The sequence below is a fragment of the Polyodon spathula genome, chromosome 4 (genome assembly GCF_017654505.1).
Source record: "Polyodon spathula isolate WHYD16114869_AA chromosome 4, ASM1765450v1, whole genome shotgun sequence".
Taxonomy (NCBI): Eukaryota; Metazoa; Chordata; class Actinopteri; order Acipenseriformes; family Polyodontidae; genus Polyodon; species Polyodon spathula.
The window spans coordinates 92105542-92130373 of NC_054537.1; the positions used below are offsets into that span (position 1 = coordinate 92105542).

Consider the following 24832-nt stretch of genomic DNA (forward strand, 5'->3'; position numbering starts at 1 on the left):
GTCCCTTATATGGCTGCGACAGTCCCGATATTTACCCATAGGAAGAAAAAAAAAACACTTATTCTGCACAGTATAGAGGAAACCCCACGCTGTGCCCTTCGTGCGACTGACATATCTTTTGATTTCTAACTTATACAAAGGTAAGAACGCTTCACTATGTCTATTTTTACTGTCTTGATGGTTGTGTCGTGTTGATGAGATATGTCGATTATAATGGGTGTTTTTTGCGTATGACCCCCTCCCCGCCCCCGCCCGTCATAGGAATATACAGAGCTAAAAAAGGCAGGACATCACAACAGTAACACTTTTCTTCATTTATATAGCATTGCTTGTAGTCTTTGTTTTAGAAAAATAATCATATTTTTAACATGAACTCAAAATACTTCTACATCAAAATTGTTTATTTCAAAAGTTACATATATAACACCAAACTACACTGTGTAAACATGTTTCTTTAGAATGGGTCATTTGAGAACAAAATTTAAAACAATCATTGAAAAATAGTAAAAGGCATAAAAACAAGGGATTCTTAAAATCAGCCCAAAATAAAAGCAAGTTGTGTATTTTCAAAGTGAAACCTTGCTCTTTAGTCCTTTTTTATTTTTTTATAACAAGTCAATCATTTTTCACATCACAGCTCATCGTGCTCGTAGGTAAATTCCCTGGAAGATATAAATCCATCATTGTCTTCATCTTCCTTCTTGAATATGTCTTCAACCATGTTCTCATGATGGGTATCATTGGGAGCATATCCATGTTTTTCAAATTCCTTCCTCAAATACTCTTTTACCTGGAAAAAAAAAAAAAAGTTTATAAAGCACTAGAAATTACTATGTATATATTAAAACAGTTAATGAAAATTATTACTTTCAAGTTGCGTGTTCCTGTGATAAATGGCAGACCAGAATACACACACACACCGCCACAAGCTGGTGTTAATATTCAACAAAAGGAGTAAAAGCTCAAAAGGAATCTGCTATCAGCACAGTTATTTCTAAAAAAGTGTTACTATAAAAATATAGTTTACATAACACTGCAAAACAAGAAGTCCAAAGGAGTTTCCAGAACATTAAAAATACGAAGTCGACATTTCAAATGTTACAGGAGATACAAAGAAACTTCAATAAAATTACTGGTCGCTTTATAACAAAAACATGCCTTCCCTTTTGCTGTTCACCCAATTAAATAACCACTTTATTGAATCATTACTTTAGGTCATACTAATGAAGGTATATGACCATCATAACAGTGAGCTTTTCACTGTTTTAACAGTTCAAACAGTGTTGGTGGCAGTGGTAGACTGACAAGAGCACAAAGCTCTCCTCACAGGAATGCTTACTTAATACAGAAGAATGTCTGTTATTAACACCAAGCTTACCGGACAATGGGAATACGGTATCAGGAATTACAATTTCAATAGCAAGTTAAATGTTGCATTTTCCCCCCCCACGTACAGTATGTTTTAAAAGCCTTTTAAACCATAAGGAGTATTGCATCACTGTGGTGTATCCTTGTATTATTCACCAGATTAAAAGGGGTACACATTTCTTAACCACTGAAAACTCGTTTTCAGAGTTACGTACACCTCAGACTTACAACCAACCTCCATTCCCAAGGTGTTGGTAACCAAGGTTTTACTGTACTTGTAAATCTATTCTCATAAGTTTGTTTCATGCAAAAGTAATTTATAAAACTTTTCATCTAAAACAGTGACAGGTAAATAAAGCCTTTGATTTCACAGTATACGTGAGAGCCTACTAGCAGGGCCACTGTGCAGCACTCCTACTCTTAATTGTGAAACTCCAGAAGCAAAACAAACATTAAAGAAAGGGGACCCTTTCTGACTGCAGCACCCTGACCCTGCCTGACAAACATATGCACTTTCAAGAATTCCACACCTCCTGTCTGGACAGCTTCCAGTCATCGTTAAGGTCCATTTCCTGGAATGATTCATGGGATCTTGGTCCATTTCTGATCTCCAAAATCTCCATTTCAAATATTAGAGTGCTGTCAGGTGGAATCTTCCCTAATGCAGACATGTAGACACAGTTCAAATGATGCTTTCAAATGACAAAACCTGCTGCAAGGTAGGTACTTATCAACTTGAGGTGTACTGCAATTAGATATTATTTTAATATGATAAGGGCTACATATACAAGCAAGTTAACTTCCTATGGGAAAGAGGTTAGTATGTTTATCACAAAATGCACACCAGTCATGCAACTTCATTATTAGGCGAATCAATGTCCAAGTTTTACAAAGTTAAAAATTACAGTCAAGTGTTTATAATGCTTTCAGGTATTTTGCATGCACTTAATATACCTAAGCTTACCAGTGTGAAGAAAAGCATTACAGAGAAAACGGCACACATGCATTTCTTCATACACCAGCAATCTTTTCACAGAACGCATGCAGTTGCTATACAGAGTACCTAGGGGCTTAAGTGTTAACAAAAAGAAAGGTAGTTAGTAACACTGAAATGGACTTACTGTACAAAACAATGCACTAAAAGAGTTGGTATCATTCATTTGATGCCTTTTTTTAATGAATGCATTGTACTGTAACAATTTCTGAATACACAAATCTCTAGCACTATAAATTAAAGCATATAATTAATTTTCCAAAAGTAATTTAATAATGAACACAAAAATGTATTCTGTACTTAATGAATGTTTAACATGGTACTTTTAATAACAGTCATCTTGTGATATGCACAAAGGCTTTGCACACAAGGATAATAATGTTTTGTTGAAGATTATACCTTACAGAAGTTTCATAGTAAAGTTGTGTAATTTTGCAGTTTACTAAAGCTACGCTTTTACCACAGTAAGCATGTATAAAGTGTCTTATAGATAAAGTGGACAGGACGACATTAAAATAAACATTGTGACAATACTGCATATTGACTGTGTACAGTTGCTGCATTGTAAAACATTTATATTATAACATGAAATTACCTTTCCCCTCCTTGCCATAAGCAAGAGATGAAGGAACCGTTAGCTTTCTCTTTTCTCCTGCACACATGTTCTGCATGCCTTTGTCCCAGCCTTTAATAACTTCTCTTATTCCAAGAGTGAACCAAACAGGCTGGCCATTACCTTCTTTACGGCTGAAAAACGAAATGACATTTCAATGTGTAGAAGAATGCATGCAAGTTACAGGAAAATGCATTTGATAATATTTACCAAAGGATTGAAAACTGTTGTATTTACATGAAGCAGTCAAATGTCTATCAAAGAGGATTTTAAGTGACATTGCAAAGTTATGTTTAAGAGGAAGAGCAGTGACCCCAAACAAAATGGACTGGAATCATGTATTCTGGTATCTACAGCTTTTACCTTATATGAAAACCAGTACATGCACATAGCGGGATCTCAGAAAAGCATGACAGGCACACAAAATGAAAGATCATAGCCAAATGCAACCTTAACCATACAGGAGGTTAGTCTCAAACACTGACAGTTCTTTACAGAAAAGTTACATCTGAAAAGTAATTTACCACAAAAGCTCTTCAAGGTGGCTGTTGCTTTTTCATGCAATGTTTTAGTCTTAAGGCTGATTCAGTTGTGTATAATGATATTTAACATGATTCATTTATCTGCCTTTTAGGCTGGTTCACACTGGGCATATGATTCATACAGACGATACGAACGGAGGCAGGCTGTAGGTCACACTGAGCGATCTTCTCCCTACGTTAGTTCATTCTGATTGGTTTAAAAAAAGCCAACACTTACACTTACTCACACGGCTACATTTAACTTATACACTGTATAACCACAGCGCCTCTTTATAAACAGCTGATCAAAAAATAAAAAAAATAAATAAAATAATGTGATTGACAGCAAATGCTACCATTCAATTTCATGGCAAAATCACTGACATTCGCTCAGAAAAAATGGCTTTGTGTTTCCTGAGTTTGTTTCATTTTGTTGATAGATGAAATGGTAGCCGTATTAGTCCAGAGATGATAGACAGAGAAGTAGATGCGATACCTTTTATTGGACTAACTAAATATTCACAAGCTTTCAAGACCTCAAAGGTCTCTCTTTCAGGTGAAAGTAGGAAAGAGACGGTGTTTCATTTTGGTAAGTTTGCCTATACTACAGCCATAAATCTGAAAGGGATTTCATTTTTGCAAGCATGGCAAACCTGACTCCACCAGGGGCGTTACCTGGAGGATCCAGATTATTGTGATGACGAAGGGCAGCAATACAGACCCATGCATGACACTTCTGTAACTAACCAGCAAATCTACCATTAGATATAGATCTACTTTTATATAGCACCTCTCAGTGGACCTTTCATTATGCTCATGCAACTGATTTTTTTCCCCCGTTGCTTTCCAAAAAAGAAAAATTCTGAACTCCAGAAGATTCACTTTTACAGAACCGTTGATGTCCATAGATTAACGCAGCTTCAAAGTTTTTTTTTTTTTTTTTTTAAATACATTCTTAATATTTACCTGGAATGGAACAATGTTCCGTTGCTTTCGAGGTACCCATCGAAATGTACAAGCAGCATATCCCCGTACTTGGACTTCCTGTGGCAGATGAAAGGTTTGTGGATCACCTCGATTTTCACTTCTGGCTCCGGGAGTTTTGCTCCATTCACAACACTCAACAGTACATAACAAAATAAATTCAAAGTACTGAGCAACATTTCCACATGCACTTAACTTAAAGTTACTTTGCAAATGAATTTCAAATAAGCAAACTACCCCTTTCTAGCTATCTGTTTATAACCACACGCCAACAAAGCGACGTGGCAACCAAAACCACCCTAAAGACCACCTCACAGCATGAAGACCCGCCTCTGTGCGCTCATAGGTAGATGCTCACAAAAGCACAGCCTGCCTATTGGTTATTTACAAAGCTCGCCTCCCCATCCACGCTGCCACCTAATGCTCCCTGTGAAATGCAGCCGGCTCTTCAGAGAGTACGCACTCACAGACCCAATTAGCGTGGGGTCGCAAAAGTTTTCTCTCCAGGCATCCTCCTCTTAAATTCTGGCCGGTTGTCAATCAAGCTTGATCCTACACTCTCATTGGGGGATTCCAGCGTAGTTCAAATCACATGATTTTAATTCGCAAAAGAGGTTGCACAAACGCCATGCGTAGAGTGCTCTGAAACACATGCTACGCCTAAGGAAAATACGCAGTAGTATTTGTGAATTAAAGAGAAAGAATTGCTGTTGGATTTCGGGTGGTTGACATCACTGTTTTTTTTTTTTTTTTTTTTTTAAATCATGTACTAGTTAGTAGAGCTTCTAACCAGCGACGGTGAAGTAAGTCATGGAGGGGGTGCTGTATAAATGGACCAATTATCTAAGTGGTATGTATATGCTATGTGTATTGCGCTATTGTGGTTCATGGTTCGGAGTTGTGTAGCCTCGTATTGTGTCTGGATACTGACTAGTATAGTATTCATATAAAACAAGTATCGCTGAATGGATTTTCATTAAGAAGATTTATAGTAAAAAGGGCATTGTTTTTGTCTATGCTTTTAAGCTGCCACAATTTACTGTTTTAATATTGGAGTATTTCCGTTTCCAACAACTTATGTATTAACAGTAAACGGAAACGTCGAACGAGGCTGTCGGACGTATCAGTATTTAATATTTTTATATATATATATATATATATATATATATATATATATATATATATAATATATATATATATATATATATATAATATCCCCAAGCTGAGGAACGTTTATAAACGGGACGTGCAAACCAAGCTGTCTGATTGGTTCCTAGCGATCGTGCGGATCTCATTTTTTTTAAATCACATAAACCAATTTAAAGTAATTATTTTTTTATTGTGAAAAAAATGATATATTAAATACAAAACTGAAAGAACATAATTGTATAAGTCTCCACTCCCCTGAGTTAATACTTGGTGGAAGCACTTTTGCAGCAATTACAGCTGTGAGTCTGTTGGGATAGGTCTCTACCAACTTTGCAACCTAGATTTGGCAATACTTGACCATTCTTCTTTACAAAACTGTTCAAGCTCTGTCAATTTCCTTGGGGAGCGTTGATGGACAGTAATCTTCAAGTCATGCCACACATTTTCGATTGGATTTAGGTCGGGGCTCTAACTGGGCCACTCAAGGACATTTACCTTTTTGTTCCTTAGCCACTCCAGTGTAGCTTTGGCTGTGTGCTTTGGGTCGTTGTCATGCTGAAAGGTAAACTTCCGTTCCAGTTTCAGCTTTCTTGCAGAGGGCAGCAGGTTTTCCTCAAGGACTTCTCAGTACTTTGCTCCATTAATTTTCCCTTCTATCCTGACAAGTGCCCCAGTCCATGACGATGAGAAACATCCCAATAACATGATGCTGCTACCACCATGCTTCACAGTAGGGATGATGTTCTTTGGGTGATGTGTTGTCTTGGGTTTGCGTCAAGCGTAACGCTTTGCATTTAGGCCAAAAAGTTCAATTTTAGTTTTGTCAGAACACAAACCTTTTTTTCCACATAACTCCAGAATCTCCCAAGTGTTTATTTGCATACTACAGGCGGGATTCAAGGTGGGCTTTCTTGAGTAATGGCTTCCTTCTTGCCACTCTACCATACAAGCCAGATTTGTGGAGTGTTTGGAATATTGTTGTCACATGCACATTTTGACCAGTCTTGGCCATAAAAGCCTGTAGCTCTTTCAAAGTTGCCATTGGCCTCTTGGTAGCCTTTCTGATCAGTCTCCTATTTCCTCAGTCATCCAGTTTGGAGGGATGGCCTGATCTAGGCAGGGTCTTGGTGGTGCCATACACCTTCCACTTCTTAATAATTGTCTTGACCGTTCTCCAAGGGATATTCAAGGCCTTTGAAATCTTTTTATACCCATCCCCTGATCTGTGTCTTTCCACAACTTTGTCCCAGAGTTCATTTGTAAGCTCCTTGGTGCTCATGGTTGAGTGTTTGCTTTACAATTCACAGCCCAGCCAAGGGAACTTACAGGAACTGCAGAATTTATCCTGAAATCATGTGAATCCCTAAAATTTAACACAGGTGGAGGCCACTTAACTTGGTGTGTGATTTAGAAGGTGATTGGTCACACCTGAACTAATTTAGGATTGCTATTCCAAGGGAATTGCTAGTCACTTATCCAACCAAGCTATTTTAGTTTTTATTTTTAATTAATTTTCTAAAAAAAATCCAGCATATTTTTTTCACTTAGAAGTTGTGGGGTAGGATGTGTAGAGCAATGAAAATTTAAAATTGCAATTTAATTGCTATTTTATCCAACCAAGGCTATTTCAGTTTATAATTTTTAACAAAATAATTTTCAAAAATCCCTGAAAGCATCTTTTTTTCACAAACACATTTGTGGGATATATATGTCGAGCAATTTACACAAACACATTTTAAGGCATTTATACATGAATATTTAACATGAAGGCAACAAAAGGTGAAAAATGTGTGTTTGACTTTCTGGACGAGGATATGTGTGTTTTGGTATATATATATATTTATGTGTGTGTGTATATAGATATATGTATATATATATATGTATAAAATATGTATTGTTGTTTTTCTTCCAAAAACTTTAACCTGCTCCTGTTCTCACGTACCAAGTCCACATGAAACTTGGCAGGTATCATCCCGTGTTGATTACAGTTCAGATGCAAAAACTGCGCTCTTGCGTCAACCAAGATGGCGTCCTGACGCATTTTTTGGTTGCCTTTTTCTTGGCAACCGGTGAACCGACTCATATGAAACTTTGCATACATCATCAGCAACCAAACCTGTTTCAGTTTTGCAAAGCAGAAGTTGCTGCGATAAATCTTACTGTCAAAATGGCTGCCACCAAATTCGTTAAAACGCACCCAGATATCAAAATGTTTCTGTTTGCAGACCTTTTAACCAACTTACTCTAAACTTGGTAGGCGTCATCCTGGAGACAATGGAATTCAAATAGGGAAAAATGATGTTCTTTTCTAAAACAAGATGACCACCAGACCTACATTTTCTTCTTAAATTTAAAACTGCTTCAGTTGAAAAATACTATCAATCTTAGGTCAAATGTAAAACTAGCTTATATGTCCTTACAAAGTACAGATAGGTTAAAGTAAACCATATGTGCTCTATCCAAAAATGACCTTGCCTGTGAACTTTGACCCCTCCTTAAGGTTAAATGTAAAATTAGCATATAACTGTGTGTAGATAGGGTGATGGTTACTATGGTGTTTAAAGTTATAATACATTATGAGATAATGAACTAATGCAATATTTTGAATTGAAACTGCTTCATAAAACTGATCTGTTGCTGACACTTGTGCTCAATGCTACATCTTGCCAAAATTTCCAACTGGTACTGAGCCTGGAAGCCGGAAAGCTGCCTGGCAGTTCTAGTTTTACTTATATCAGCAATGACATTATAGCCATTTTTTCATTTTTAATACACGTTTCAAATAGAGCAGGGAACGCAGAATTTTCATGTTTGGATATTCGCTCATAATTTAAATATTTGTTCGGGTAGTCATTCGTTTTCAAAAAGCATTAGATGCACGCAGACAGAGACCACATAGCGGCAGGGGGCGTGGCCCCTCTGTGTGGGCCTTTATTTACAAGAAGACCTTACAACAGGTAACACATTAAAGTAGAAACGAATTCCCAGGAGTAAAGAGTAAGCCGTGTAGGCCTTACCCAGTGAATATTCTACAAAACAAAGGATGCCAAATAGCAGTTCAAGTGAAATATTTTGTTTATTTCTTAAATAGATAGTACATAAAGTTGTCACTGCATTTTGTTTATTTTTTACTTTTTTCATTCCTTGCCATTGCCATTTCTTTACAGTAAACAGTGGCCATCGACACATTTTCATAAAGTAATAACATGAGGTTTACTTGTGCCTTTATACAGCTGAACAAGCAAATGAAAACTGAAATTTAACTTTAAACACATCAAATAAAACAACCATGAAAATGGCGTTGTAAAAGGAAGGGGAAAAAACTCACTGTTTTTATTCTCATTTATTACATTCCAAGTCGAAAAAAAAGATATATACACACAATCTATATAAAAATCACTACACAGCATTTACAACAAGTTAGGCACTGTTCAAGTTAGGCATTTCAGAATGACGTGGTTGCCTTTTTTCTGTCCCAACACATTAACGGTCAACATTACAGAATACTTAAATTACTAAGTGTTCTAAATATTGTAAACAAACTACACATTTTCTGCATAGGGGTTTTACAGTAGCAACTATATAGGGGCTGGTCATTTCACAGACATGCAGCATAATTAAGAGTAGCCAATCACCTTCATGACAAGAAATATGCTTACAAAAAATCAATAATAAGGAAAATTGCAAATCATGACAGTGAAAGATTTTTTTTTCTATGGTGCAAATATAGATTTGCTGAGTGCTGTCGACTTCTTGAGACAAACAATGTTGACTGTGACACAGCTCAGTTTGTACTAACAACATATACACATTTTTTTTATTTTCTAATTATATTTATTTCAGTTTTACACAAAAATATTGATACCATAGTTAGTAATAGGTTCAATGTCAGATCTTTCAACACCTGTTTAAAATTACACATTAATTACAGTGGGGTTACCACTGAATTAAATCGATTTTTAAGGCTCTGACACTGCAGGTCTCGGAGGGTCCGGGTCGATCCATCTCTCTAGACTTTCCCCAATGCCAAGTCCATATATCGCCACAAATTGGGCGGGAATGGCAGATGTAAGGTGACTTTTAATTGAATAATTTATTGCACGTACTATTATCTTTAAATTCATTGGTTCTTATTTCATTTTCAGTGATCTGAATGGCCAAATTAGTACTGTAATAATTAGAATTACAACATGTACTATTGTCAAATTAGAACATATACTAAATGTTTGACATGCATACTAAATAACACGTTTTTGACCCAGAGAGCCTCCCGCAACGCCTTAGTGTGCGAGGGCTCATAGAAATCCGTTATATCAAAAAGTGATGCTGCGTGAAGTTAAGCAACGCGACGTGAAGCGAAGCACAGATGTGAGCAGGCCATAAGATCGTTAACAAAAAAAAAGAAAAAAAAAAGTTTGAAGCAAAGCATGATGAAAATAGTTTAGAATATGTCTCTCTGTTTTAAACAAACAAATACAAATCGCAAAAACAAACAGCCATCGTGGATTCATATTTGTTAGACCAGGCTGCAGACAGGATGTGCCCTGTTTCTACTAGTTTAAAAGACGGCAAGACTCCAGCAGACACTACCACTTTTAATTTCCATCTGAAAAGAATCCCCCAAAAACAGCTGACGAGATACCTGGTTTTGTATACAAACCACGGTTAAAAGTACGGTAGTTTATATACTTTTTGATCTTGAGAAATAATGGCTGTAGTGAGGCATAGGTGAGAAAGCAGCCTGAACAATGACTGGACAGTGTCCCTGCAAAACCAGAAACAGTGGCGCAGCATCCCGGCAGGCAAAAAAGAAACTGAAAGAACAGCCTGCAATGCTGCAGCTTATACAACCACAGCTTAAGCCATCAGCCATTTAACCTTCAGACCTTTACAATGTGCAATTTAATGTATAGAAATAAATAAATAAACATGTATGAATTAAGTGTTTAATTAATCTGGACGTTTTAATATTGTGCTTTTTTTGTTTTGTTTGTATTGTATGTTTTTTTCATTTACTTGCGGAATGATATTTAATAAAATGTATATGTTTTTTAAATGTAAACATATAATTGTTCTGTTTATATATTTGCCTTTTTTAAAAGAGCAATAACACACTTCAGTGTGTATGGTAGTTATGAATGTCTGGACACCCTGTGTGGTTGAAGACACTTAACCACACAGTACTACATATTTAATCGATGGATTGCCCTGCTTAACCTTCATGTGCAGTGTCAGTTTATTTTCCTGTGTCACCTACTGTAATCTGACAGTGCTATTTATAATGGCACCAAGAACTGCAGGTGCTTATTGTGCTGTTGGTGAAAAAATACATGCAGGGTGCGCTAACTTGCTCTTTACATGGCAGGTGCCTTTTTTGTTTGTTGTTTCAGGCTGGCAGCCTCGCTGGTTTGTACTGGTGGGAGGAACTTTATCATATTATGATTCTCAAGAAGATGCTTGGAAAGGGTGCAAAGGCAGTATTAAAATGTCAGTGTGTGAAATACAAGGTAAGCTTGTACTTGTAAGGGTACTCGACATGAAAAATACCCGGATACCTGGATTTTGAGTAATAATTTAAAAAAATCACATATATTAATGTTTTAAGTGCATGATACATATTTAAACACTATATAGCCTAGTACACATGTATTTAGTCCCTTCAGATCTATGGACTTGTGTAACCTTTTTCAGTACTGGAAACATTAAAACAATAATAATACAAAAATCTGTTTAAATACAGTTATTAATGTTAAATGTGCATCATGCTGTGGGATTCTTTACGGCATATATTGGCCACATTCCGCTGTTGTTGTTGCTAACATGGCTGTTGTGTTCAGTTTTAAAACTAATGCAGTAGTACAGCACCACTATTACATTATGGACTGTCTTAATAGTTACTGTAAATTGAGGGAGCTGGGTTTTGACGGTAGTCGCAAAAGAGACTGTTTGGCTGTAACAGTAAAGTGCCGTTCCTGATCACTAAATTCTGTCTTGTGAATGCATGACAATGGCATCCAAGCAAAGCACTGTGTGGAATTTCTTTACCAAGCAGGAGAAAAAGGAATCTGCAAACTCTGCCAAGGAAATGTTTCATTCAAAGGAGGAAGCTCACTTACTTAATGTGCTCCACATTGTTTATTTTTAAGCAAAGGCTACTTATTTTACCTTTTTGGTAAGAAACTATATCTGTGCAATCACTGGAGATAAAAACATTCTGTATTTGGAAGCCATGCGGTTATTATTATTATTATTATTATTATTATTAATGGATCACAAGAGTTATCACTGACATAAACCAGCAGGATGTTGTTTTGTTTCCGATTTAGTACCTGTGAAGAACAGTCGCTGCAGTTATTACTGTTGAGGTGTACTTGCCGCTCGCTGTATTATTGTTTTCTGTAAAGCATTCATATCGTGTCAGCTAAGCAAAGGCTTCTCTTTATTACGCCGGACAGAGACCCTCGCTTACAGCTGTATTGTCATATTTTCGACTTTCTTTAAATTCTCAAATTTAATAAATCGATACCCGGGTAGTAAAAAAGAGACCTCAGGTAATTTAAAACCAGACAGATACCCAGGTTTTCGGTCCAAAAGCCCATGGCACGACCTCTCTATATATATATATATATATATATATATATATATATATATATATATATATATATATATATATATATATATATATATATATAATTGCACTCTTGTGCAATTTTTTGTTATATACAGAAAAAAACAAAAAACAAAAGCCTATGTCCAATTGGAGACCGAGACTAAACACAGACTTTCTTACCCAGCAAAAAACACTCTTAACTTTGTATACCTCCGGACGCTAAGCTGTCTACCGGTCACACACATATACTTCAGGTATAACCACACAATACCTTATTTTCTGGACACACAGTACCAGCTCGCTGACAGTCCTCTGCTTAATGGAGCTTTAATCTCTCTTTTTATTTGTGGCTGTTTCCAATTGACATCAGTTATCTTATTTGGGAACAGCCACATTCTCACATGTATTTTGCAGGGATAGGAATTAAACCCATCCCCACCTGTAAGCACCACTTTATTAAATAAAGAAGAATTTCTTTTCTTTTCTTTTGCAGTCCATTCCTCAGACAATACGCGGGTGGACTTGATTATTCCAGGAGAGCAGTATTTCTACCTGAAGGCAATAAATGCTGCAGAGAGACAGAAATGGCTGGTTGCTTTGGGCACAGCCAAAGCCTGCCTCACTGACAACAGGACAAAGAAAGAAAAAGGTAAGTCTGTTATTAATAGTGCATACATTTTACAAAGGTTCTTCTGTCTTTATCAAGAGCCACTCTGAACAATGAGCTTTACCAGTTACAGCAAAGAAAGCCTGGGCCTGTATTAGTCTTTCCATTGCCTTTCATTACATCATACTGGGGTAGCAGTGTTCAGCTGGAATTTGAGGCAATATCAGTTTCAATAGAGTGCTCTTGTGTTCTGACTTGACAGATTTCCACTGTGATTGATAAACCTCAAATCCCTCTGGGCCATTACTGTACCTTGTGTTGCAGATCTGGTTTTGAGTTGTTTGTAACATGAACTGTACAGTATGGAAGAAGGGTCAGTAACTTGTGCGTGTGTTTCAGTGGTAAAATTGAGAGCTAGATGTTTCCACTAAAATGTTATCGGTATAAAAAATCTAAAATGATGAGGGGTGAAAAGTAATAATAGGAGATAATACAAGTAAGCACTGCATGCAGGTACTTCTTAAAAATGTGGGTTTAATAATATTTGCCTTAATTTAAAAAGACTTTCGGTGTGCAGTGCAGAATGAGGGGGAAAAATCTAAAATGATGAGGGGTGAAAAGTAATAATAGGAGATAATACAAGTAAGCACTGCATGCAGGTACTTCTTAAAAATGTGGGTTTAATAATATTTGCCTTAATTTAAAAAGACTTTCGGTGTGCAGTGCAGAATGAGGGGGAATTGCTTTGGAAAGTGAAAAAATGTAACCTCGATTTAATTCATTAAAATGGGCTTTAAACAATGCTCTAACAAAACATTTGTTAAAACTGTCCTTCGTCTTGTGAATGGAGCCTCATGTTCTAGCCAGTGAGAATCTCAAATGACATGTTTTTCCACCTTCACGTAGAGCTGCATGAAAACACAGAGGCTCTGAAAACCAAGATGTCTGAACTGCGGTTGTACTGTGATCTTCTTCTTCAACAAGTTCATTTACTGTGATCTTCTTCTTCAACAAGTTCATAAAATCAAAGAAGGTTCTCCGGCTGCAGTATCTGTGTCTGACACTGGTGTGGAAGTGAGTGGCTAAGTGAATTCTGATTGGGAGTTTTTCAGTTCCGAAGGATGCTCATGTATTACAACAAGTTTAAGACAATTTACATGTTTAACCCCCCCCCCCCCCCCTCCTGCTGTTTCATCTTCAGCCCAATAAAAACATGTTCTCACTGGGTTTGATAGTTACCAACCTTATGTGAAAAAAAAAAAAAAAAATTGTCTTGATGTTTCTGATCATGCTATCAGAGCCTTGACCCACCCCCATCATGGGTCATCATCAAAGCCCCCTCCCTCCCCCCTTTTCCAGTGTATCTTTGCTCCAGTACTGTAATGATGAAAAGCAAAGGATGATGTTTGATCAATTATCCCACATTTTTACTGTAAATCTAGATAGGGTGTATCTTTCTTTTTAAACAGCAGGAGAACATCGAAACGGGAACCCTTGTGAAGTCCACCTGCGGCACTTTTCTGAAGACGCTAGAGGAATGTATGCAGATTGCAACCAAAACCTTTAACTCTGATCTGCTGCTTCAGACAACCCCAGGCTCTCCACCTGTGGCAGCTATCAAACCAGACAAGGTAACATGCAAGTGGAGAGTTGCTGTCTTCATACAATCTTCAGGAGACACGCTAGGTGTGGTTTAGTACAAAGAAATTAATACATTACATGCAGAACAATAAAGTGTACGTTTGTTGAGGATTTATTAATCTATATTGCCAGATTGACAGGTGATACTGAAATTGCTTACCACATTATTTATGTTCTTTATTAATTCACTAAACACTTGGCTTCAGAAATAATGGAGTATGTTTTCCTTCAGCATTTATAAAGCTACATGATTCTTTTCAAGACATTGGTGGTTATTTTCGAAGGAGATCCCCTAGAGGACTGCATTATTTTGATAGGTTTCTTTCTGCACCCCTCCTTTTTTTTTCCCACCAATTCAGTATTTTCTAACGCTGCAGAAACCGGCAGGGGTCTATCCACTGGTTTGGTTCATTAGTTATTCCGCTAGTTAGCTACCCACCTACGTCTATGACTATCAGCCAGTAAAAAATAGTGACAGCAAGTCAGCCCGAATCTCCCTGGCATTCAGCATGGACCCTATGTTAGAAGCGGATGAGCGTGCATGCGTGTGTATTATGATCCCAAGCTGAAATACAGTCCCATTGCAATGCACGCAATTCTCTTTACCTCAAACCGATCTGACGAAGATCCGACCAGCCCTTCATGTCAAAGTGAGAGTAATTTTAATTATTCTCCAGGGTAGCCCCAAATGTGTCAAATTATGGGCTACTTTGTAAATGTACAAAATAATAATAATTATTAAAAAAAAAAAAAAAAAAAAACGTTACTGTGACGATGCTGAAGTTGGCGTCTTATTCGACCGCTTCTTATAGGCATTCCAGCTTCTTATTCGCTAATACAGTGGCTTGCAAAAGTATTGACTCCCCTTGGCATTTTTCCTATTTTGTTGCCTTATAACCTGGAATTAAAATGGATTTTTATTTGGATTTCATGTAATGGACATACACAAAATAGTCCAAATTGGTGAAGTGAAATGAAAAAAATAACTTGTTTAAAAAAATTCTGAAAAATAAATAACGGAAAAGTGGTGCGTGCATATGTATTCACCCCCTTTGCTATTAAGCCTCTAAATAAGATCTGGTGCAACCAATTACCTTCAGAAGTCACATAATTAGTTAAATAAAGTCCACCTGTGCGCAATCTAAGTGTCACATGATCTGTCACATGATCTCAGTATATATACACCTGTTCTGAAAGGCCCCAGAATCTGCAACACCACTAAGCAAGGGGCACCACCAAGCAAGCGGCACCATGAAGACCAAGGAGCTCTCCAAACAGGTCAGGGACAAAGTTGTGGAGAAGTACAGATCAGGGTTGGGTTAGAAAAAAATATCCGAAACTTTGAACATCCCACGGAGCACCATTAAAGCCATTATTAAAAAATGGAAAGAATTTGGCACCACAACAAACCTGGCAAGAGAGTGCTGCTCACCAAAACTCACGGACCAGGCAAGGAGGGCATTAATCAGAGAGGCAACAAAGAGACCAAAGATAACCCTGAAGGAGCTGCAAAGCTCCACAGCAGAGATTGGAGTATCTGTCCATAGGACCACTTTAAGCCGTACACTCCACAGAGCTGGGCTTTACGAAAGAGTGGCCAGAAAAAAGCCATTGCTTAAAGAAAAAAATAAGCAAACACATTTGGTGTTCGCCAAAAGGCATGTGGGAGACTCCCCAAACATATGGAAGAAGGTGCTCTGGTCAGATGAGACTAAAATTGAGCTTTTTGGCCATCAAGGAAAATGCTATGTATGGCGCAAACCCAACACCTGTCATCACCCCGAGAACACCATCCCCACAGTGAAGCATGGTGGTGGCAGCATCATGCTGTGGGGATGTTTTTCATCGGCAGGGACTGGGAAACTGGTCAGAATTGAAGGAATGATGAATGGCGCTAAATACAGGGAAATTCTTGAGGGAAACCTGTTTCAGTCTTCCAGAGATTTGAGACTGGGACGGAGGTTCACCTTCCAGCAGGACAATGACCCTAGGCATACTGCTAAAGCAACACTCGAGTGGTTTAAGGGGAAACATTTAAATGCCTTGGAATGGCCTAGTCAAAGCCCAGACCTCAATCCAATTGAGAATCTGTGGTATGACTTAAAGATTGCTGTACACCAGCGGAACCCATCCAACTTGAAGGAGCTGGAGCAGTTTTGCCTTGAAGAATGGGCAAAAATCCCAGTGGCTAGATGTGCCAAGCTTATAGATACATACCCCAAGAGACTTGCAGCTGTAATTGCTGCAAAAGGTGGGGGGGGGGGGGGGGGAATACTTATGCATGCTCAAGTTTTCTGTTTTTTTGTCTTATTTCTTGTTTGTTTCACAATAAAAAATATTTTGCATCTTCAAAGTAGTAGGCATGTTGTGTAAATCAAATGATACAAACCCCCAAAAAATCAATTTTAATTCCAGGTTGTAAGGCAACAAAATAGGAAAAATGCCAAGGGGGGTCAATACTTTCGCAAGCCACTGTAGGCCTGTGACAGGAATGACGTTGTGGTGATGTCAGGCCAGATACAGGACGAAAAACAGAGACACTGCAGGTACGGTGAAAAAGGGCGCTTGCGCTGTTTATTTCAAACAATAATAAAATAAAAGGTTTTAACAAAAACAACACACAGAGCAAAATAAGTTTAAACAAAATAATCACGATCACAAAATAATAACAAAACCCAGGCAGGCTGGGTAATTATTCCACTGAACCTGTACGTTTCATTTTTAAATTTCTCTCTCGCTCCTTGCTTGCTCTCATTGCTCCTCTCGAACACCCACCAAGAGTGCAGAGAGCTGCAGGTTTATACAGGTGACCATCTCCCGATTAGCAACAAATTTATCACCTAATTAATTCTGGAGATGGCCACCTTCTGCAGAAGACACAGGGGCGGAGGGGTAGACTCAGTTTTAAAAATAAAGAAACAACATATTTACACAGCAGGGATTTGCCATACCCACTTTTTATGTGCAGGGCTTTCCTACCGCCCTGGTACAAGGCTCCTATGCTCAAGTGTAACTAAAATTGAATAAGTAACTTGGCTATATCAGCAGATAAATTGGGTGTGCTCGTTTCAAAGTTAATACAAACACAGGGGAACCCCTCTACGTCATCCACATGTATTTATCCCGGCCCAAAACAGAATTTGACACAAGAACAGCGGGCAAACATGGCACACGTAGCAGTATTGACACAGGTGTCAGTGTAACATTTCAAAGCAGGTATCCAGAAGTGGAAACCCTGTGTGTGATCCATATGTATTTTTTCCTGACTAACATGGAATTTGCTTTCCTTTTTTGTCTTGTCTAATAGCAAACTATTCTTGAGGAAACTGTACTGATGCACAAAACAAACTCAACACTCTAATGTCTAATGGAGTTAATCAAATATATTAAACATAGATATCAAACAAAAACACAGAAAATGTGAACAAAAATACAGATTAAGCAATCATGATAAATTTTCAGTATGAAATGTGACATACTGTCATAATGAAAACATTACAAAGTTAGTATCGGGTATGACCTCCCTGAGCATTAACACAGTTCTGGCAGCGTTGACGTATAGACCTGATCAGCCTCTGGACTGCTGTGGGATGTTCCGCCACTCTTCCTGTGCAGCTGCAGCCAGCTGGCAAAGGTTGGCTGGTCGCAGTTGTCTCTTGTGGATGGCACTGGCGATTTGGTCCCACAGATATTCTATTGGTCAGGAGAAAAAGCTGGCCACAGCAAGACCTCAACATTGTTTTCTTGAAGTCGTGCAATTGTAATCCTGGCACTGTGTGGTCTTGCGTTGTCCTGTTGGAAAATCGACACTTCCAGATTGGCTTGCAGGAATGGAAAAACTGTTGCCTCAAGGACTTCATGAATGTATCGCTGAGCAGTAAGGCTGCCCTCAATCTGCACCAAAGGCATTCTTGTGTTAAGGAGATTCCTCCCAACATCATCACACTTCCTCCGCCCCACCAGTTCGCTTGAACAGCGCAACAGTCAGCATAACGCTCACCATGACGTCTCCGCACACGTCTTCCATCAGGTCTGTCCAGGGCAAAACGGCATTCATCGGTGAATAAAACACTCCACCACTCTCTCTGCCGCCACCTCAGGTGTTCTCTGGCCCACAGAAGACCACCTTGGATGTTCTTTGGCCCACAGACAGGCCGCCTTCAATCGTGCCGATAGCAGCTAGGCAATTTTCATTTCTCAAGTGGGGCATGGTCGTATCTTTTGCTGTTCTTGCGTTAATTAAAATCATCTCTTTTCAAATGGCTATTTATACAGATTCTTAATGAATTAATTTTGGAAATTTTAACTCAACTCAAATACCAAACTGGTTATTAGACAAGATAACAAAGGAAAGCCAGTCCCATGTTGAACAGGGAAGAATAGATATGGGTCACGCACAGGGTCTCCACTTCTCTATGCCTGCTTTGAAATGCTGCACTAACCCCAATGTAAATATTGCTATGTGTGCCATGTTTGCCTGCTGTTCTTGTACCAAATTCTGTTTTGGGCACGGATAAATACTGGGTGACGTACAGGGGTTCCCCTGCGTTTGTATTGACTTTGAAATGAGTCGCCCGAGGCAATGTATCCCCTGAAATACCCTAGGGCATAGTTACTTATTCCATTGTAGTTACATTTGTGCATATTAGTGAATAAGAAGCTGGGATGCGAACAAGAAGCTGGCCGAATAAGAAGTCAACTTCAGCATCATGTTAATGTGGTAATAAATACGTTGCAGACATATGCTTTTAAATAAAATGACCAAAGCAGCCACCTAATATAAACATGGTATTGGAGTAGAATCGTACAATGTTGTTTTTAGGTTTAAGCAGGATTTATAATTGAGTGTTTAAAGTTGTGGATGAACATACAATAAATACAAAGCTTTTATTTTTCTTCAGGGACCGTCTTCAGTTTAACAATACAGTATTCAGTATTTCAATGCATATGCGCTACTTGCTGTAAAATTTTGTTTTAGCACTGTTCCTTTTTTTTGTTCATATTTATGATTTGGGAATATTTTGATATGCTTGTTACAATATTGACTTAAACATTACTTAGCATACTTTAGAACTTCTGAAATATATAAATAAATATATTGGATAGTTTGCTTTTATAGTAAAACATATGTCCGCAATGCATTGTATTTATTTATTTATTTATTTACTTATCTATTCATTACTTTTTAAATTTGTATTTCCAAAGTATAGTTTGACACATTTGGGGCCACCAACTGAAAATAATTCAAACTAGTCTCACTTGAACACAAAGGGGTGGTCAGATCTTGTTCTGGTATTTATTCTTAATCAGGTCGGCTTTGGGTAAAGTAAATTGTCTGCACAAGCTGAATAAGGTTTCGTCTTTCAAAAAATGTCAATGAATGCAGCATCCTGAAATAAATGATAAATGATTCATTTAAACCTTTTGTGTACATCAAAAAAAAGAAAAGGTTTCATTTATTTATATTTTTGTACACTGCAGTTAAACCTCCTTTCAAGCCTTTAACTGCCATGATTTGTTCCGATCTTGTTTATTTTATGTTGTCCTAATTTAAACAAGTGATTGGTAAGACTGAATGGAAAAAATAATTTGCCCTTGTGTTTGCATTTACGTTTTTACGTTTTCCACTGGCACATAAAACTGCTTAAATACTCATTACTTATTCATTTATAAACGCAGAAAATGATGCATGAAGTGTGATCGGCCGGCAGGTAAAACAGGGGATCATGTTAGGAAATTTGCCATTTCCAACGAAAATGAAACCCGTTTCGAAAACCTGGCCATTGTGCTCATTTTTGGTCTGTTTTCTCAAGAAAGAAAAAAAAACGTATATCACCTAAAATATGCAAGTGTGCTTTCTAAACACTTTTTCATTGCCATTAAACTTCAGTGAAACAATTATTTTGGGGAGAAATTAATTAATTTGTGATTCACTATTATAATGATTTAAAAGTATTCAACTATGTGCTTTCTCTCTTTTAAAGGTCAAACATAGCAACCCATCTAGTCACAGCATCATAGAAAGGTGAGGTGTTTATAATACTTGATAACGTGATAAATTAGGAGTCTGACGTCTTCTGTATTGGCAGGAAACAGTACAGGCCATTACAATGTCATCACAGTTGTTGCTGTTATGTTTATTTGTGATAAAAATCTAAAGAAGACTTGTACTCACAAATACTTTTATATTCCGGGGAAGCACGTGGCTTTGTCATGTGCTTCTGTATCTAAAACTGCAAAAAGTACTGAAGACAGGCTTAGCCACAGGTTTCCAACCCTCAATACAACTTCCATGAAGAAATTAGAGAAAGTAATCATTGTATCGCTCCGCAACAGCTTAAACACAAACAGTAGCTCCCAGAGCTGGCCGTTCATATTATTGACCCGTTATTACTAATTATATGTTTTTTGTTTTCAGGGGAAATAACTCGTAGAAATGTAATATCAAAGTGTAAGTTTGTGGAGAATGATAAATTACTTGGAACAAGCTCAGAATGCAGATTAAAAGACACTCAGTATTGCCTTAGAAGGTTTGGGGAGGTCTTAGACCAGCCAGGCCGGTTCTTGCATATTTCCGCATACACAGAATATCCCTGATGTGAATCTTCTTTTCTTTTAGAAAGAAAGAGTTGAATAACAACTATCGAAACAAAGCACCATTCGAGAAACTGAACCCAGAAGAACAAGAGAAGCAAAGCGAACTAGAACAACCAAGTGAGGCTGAAACTCATGCGGCAGACAGCATGCAAGGTGTGTGTGACGATATGTAAAGTGCAGTGTTTCACAGTGAAACTCATGCGGCAGGCAGCATGCGAGGTGTGCGTGACGATATGTAAAGTGCAGTGTTTCACAGTGAAACTCCTGCGGCAGGCAGCATGCGAGGTGTGCGTGACGATATGTAAAGTGCAGTGTTTCACAGTGAAACTCCTGCTGCAGACAGCATGCGAGGTGCGCGTGACGATATGTAAAGTGCAGTGTTTCACAGTGAAACTCCTGCTGCAGACAGCATGCGAGGTGCGCGTGACGATATGTAAAGTGCAGTGTTTCACAGTGAAACTCCTGCTGCAGACAGCATGCGAGGTGCGCGTGACGATATGTAAAGTGCAGTGTTTCACAGTGAAACTCCTGCTGCAGACAGCATGCGAGGTGTGTGTGACGATATGTAAAGTGCATTTAGATATCATTCCGTCGTGTCTCTGATACATTCTTACATTGTTTAGCCTGTTGGGTCTCCTACTTTATCAGAAAGCAGACCTTTGTGACTTTGTGTTTTAGCTTTAGAGACACGAGCTGTCTAATACAGTTTTCAGTATGTAAGCTGGTGTTTTTTTTTTTTGTTTTGTTTTGTTTTTTGGGTTTTTTTTTTTTACTGTACTGCGAGTTCTAGGCTTGTTCCCTCTATTGGAGCAATTTTGCATTGATTAATCAAGAAGTGAATACCAAATTCTAGCTTGGGAGTAAATGGGTATCAGTAAAACAAATAGGTAAGCCCTTTTAACTGCTTACAGCACTAGGAGGATAAATAACACTTTAACTGAGATGGTTATCTTAATGGGTTCTGGTTTAATAAAAAAAATTAATTAATTAATTGACATACTTAAGCTCAGTGAAAGCAAAACAAATACTAAATGGGACTGCCGCTTTTTATTTTAATTTTGTGAAAAATATTTTCACATTAACGATTCACATTAAAAAAAATAAATAGGAAAATGAGCACTGTATTAATTATATAAGATCTGTCTGATGTCTTTGTTTTGGTGCTTGAAAGGTGACAGCTCAGTGAATGTGAAGCACACAGACTGGGAAGAGTGTGACGACACACCAGCAGGGGGCAGTGTTGTGAAGCTAGAAGGGCAGTCTGAAGCAGTGAGCGCTGAGGATCCACAGGCTGGGTGTGCTGAAGAGAAGGACTGTGACACTCTTCAGCAGGGTGTGCAACAACAAGAGGAGGAGGAGGAGAAAGTTGACACATTCTTTAGTACAATGGGCCACAGGTATGAAGAGCCACCTCAGTGAACATCCCAAACAATTCATTTTTTAGTTCTAGAACTGTGAAAAGCAGTGTTTTCTCTTTTTTTACATTTTTCTGTTACTGTGACTTACACTTTGCCAGAAATTAATTATAATGTTACCTTGATATTTGAAGTACGGTAACGGGATGACATTTTACAGTATGGTTACAATTCCCAATAACTAAGCCACATTAAGCTGTTATATAACTGTACAGAGCTGTAGTCAAAAGTTTATATACCCCAATTGAAACGTATCATTTCTAGAAATTTCTCAAATAAATAATTTTAGGATTTAGGATTAATTCAAAAGTATTCATATCTTTTCATGCTATGATAGTATTCTCTAGAAGGTGCTAGAAATTTCAATATGATAATGCAGAACCTAATTCTAGAGAGGTCTAGAAAATGCTAGATTGTAGGTGAACATTCTTATAGAGCATAAAAGGGTTAGGCATAGGATGATTGCCGTCATTACCAATAAGTCAATACAGGAAAAAGTAAAGAGCTATCCGAAGACCTTGGGCAGAAAATGATTTATTGTCATAAAGCTGTAGTAGGTCACAACGCTCCCTCGGTCTGGAAGAAAGAAGTTTTCTTTCAACAAGAACAAGTAGATGAATTGTGAGGAAGGTTAATAACAATCTGAGATTGACTGTTCAAGATATTCAAAGTGAATTGAGCGCAAGTGTGACTGGGGTTTCCATTTCAACCATAGGTCAAGTATTGCATGGTGAAGGTCTCAATGGTTGGTAGGTCTTGCATGGTGAAGGTCTCAATGATTGTAGGCCAAGGAAAAGGCCATTCTTAGGAAAACATTGCAAGGACAATCACTTAAAGTTTGCAAAACGGCATTTGAATGATGTTCTGATCAAAGGTTTTGTGGAGTGATAAAACAAAAATGTAGCTATTTGGTCACGCTGATAGTCGTTACGTTTGGAGAAAGTCTGGTGAGGCTTACAAAGAAAAGAACACCATAGCTACTGTCAAGCATGGAGGTGGTAATATCCTTCTATGGGGATGTTTCTCCTGTAATGGCACAGAGCAAATGGACGTTCCAACATGACAATGATCCAAAACACACATCAAAGTCTACTTCAGAATGGTTAAAGAAGGTTCTGGAATAGCCTAGTCAAAGTCCTGATCTGAATCCTGATTGAGAATATTGGGTATGAGTTAACGCTGTGCACAAGAGAAGGAACTGGAACAATTTTACATTGAAGAATGATCAAAAATCAGTAAAGAATATTTCATTTTCCTTGTCAGGGTATGAATACTTTTGAATTAGAATTGTTGGAGCTTTGCAAAAAAAATTGCTGAAATAAATAATTGTAGACATCTAAAGCAAAACCTTTGCTACAAAATGATTTTTCCTATAATTCTTTGTTTTTCTCAATTTCTTGAAATTATGCATTTCCATTGGGGTATGTAAACTTTTGACCACAACTGTGTGTGTGTGTGTGTGTGTGTGTGTGTGTGTGTGTGTGTGTGTGTATATATATATCTATAATATTGTATAGGTCATATCCAGACTCAGGCCTGATTAACCTGTGTGCTGTGTTGGATTACTATTTCCTTTGCTGTGTTTTTTGAAAGAGCTACAGGGCTCTTTTATAACCTGAACAATTTCAAAGCACAGAAGAGTGAATGTTATGATGCAGCGCTGTTGCTTGTGTAACCCTTTAAAACAATACACTTTTTTTTTAGATAGCCATTTAAAGTGCCAGGTTAGTTATGAAAAAGTAGAAAACTGTTACCATAGTTTTCTATCAGACCAGCAATATCATTTCAACGTGTAATAATATACTTAGTCTTTTAATGATGTTTACAGAAGTAGAGGGACTCTGTGTGTGTGTGCGTGTGCGTGTGCGTGTGCGTGTGTGTGTAAGACTGTATACATTTCTACCTAAACGCCTGATCTGTAAAATTGATATCCGAATTTTATAGCCTTACAGCTAGTGTTTTGGGGTCGTTACTATGAACTAACTACGTTACAGAATTTTAAACCGTTAACTAATTAAAAAATGTATTAATTCTTATTTATTTGGAGGAAAGAACATATTTTCTGAGAGGAATAAATTATATTAAAACTATGAAGAAACTGCTAACCCTGGGATTACATTTGAGTTGTAGTGCTACTCTAATCCTTTTTTAAGTACCAAATAACAAACCAATAACAACTGTGATAAATATGATAACTTGTTTTGACATGTTCTGCAGTGTTATATAGTTGCACCCAGCTATTCTAGTGGTGTTAATTGGTATTTTTATTTAAAAAGCCCCAATAGGGATAGCATTGCTGTAATTACAATGAAATCCCAGGGTTAGTTGCAGTT

The 24832-nt window shown here is 37.7% G+C and overlaps 2 protein-coding genes across 2 annotated transcripts in view; one reads left to right on the forward strand and one right to left on the reverse strand.

Moving 5' to 3' along the window:
* Positions 1 to 303: 303 nt before the first annotated feature.
* fkbp14 (FKBP prolyl isomerase 14) lies at positions 304 to 4789 on the reverse strand. The gene is made up of 4 exons (XM_041249048.1): positions 4463 to 4789; positions 2958 to 3109; positions 1899 to 2026; positions 304 to 790 (listed from the first exon to the last, which is right to left on the reverse strand). The coding sequence occupies exons 1-4, from the start codon at positions 4657 to 4659 to the stop codon at positions 632 to 634; spliced, it is 636 nt and encodes a 211-aa protein (XP_041104982.1). The 5' UTR covers positions 4660 to 4789; the 3' UTR covers positions 304 to 631.
* Positions 4790 to 5127: 338 nt separating this feature from the next.
* The window catches only part of plekha8 (pleckstrin homology domain containing, family A (phosphoinositide binding specific) member 8), a 33615-nt gene continuing 13910 nt past the window's right edge, over positions 5128 to 24832 (forward strand). Inside the window, exons 1-9 of the mRNA XM_041249049.1 lie at positions 5128 to 5330; positions 11020 to 11136; positions 12733 to 12888; positions 13753 to 13830; positions 13862 to 13920; positions 14316 to 14477; positions 20472 to 20512; positions 21107 to 21237; positions 22256 to 22481. Coding sequence (XP_041104983.1) covers positions 5291 to 5330; positions 11020 to 11136; positions 12733 to 12888; positions 13753 to 13830; positions 13862 to 13920; positions 14316 to 14477; positions 20472 to 20512; positions 21107 to 21237; positions 22256 to 22481 — 1010 coding nt within the window. The 5' untranslated portion in view covers positions 5128 to 5290. The remainder of the gene's footprint in view (positions 5331 to 11019; positions 11137 to 12732; positions 12889 to 13752; positions 13831 to 13861; positions 13921 to 14315; positions 14478 to 20471; positions 20513 to 21106; positions 21238 to 22255; positions 22482 to 24832) is intronic.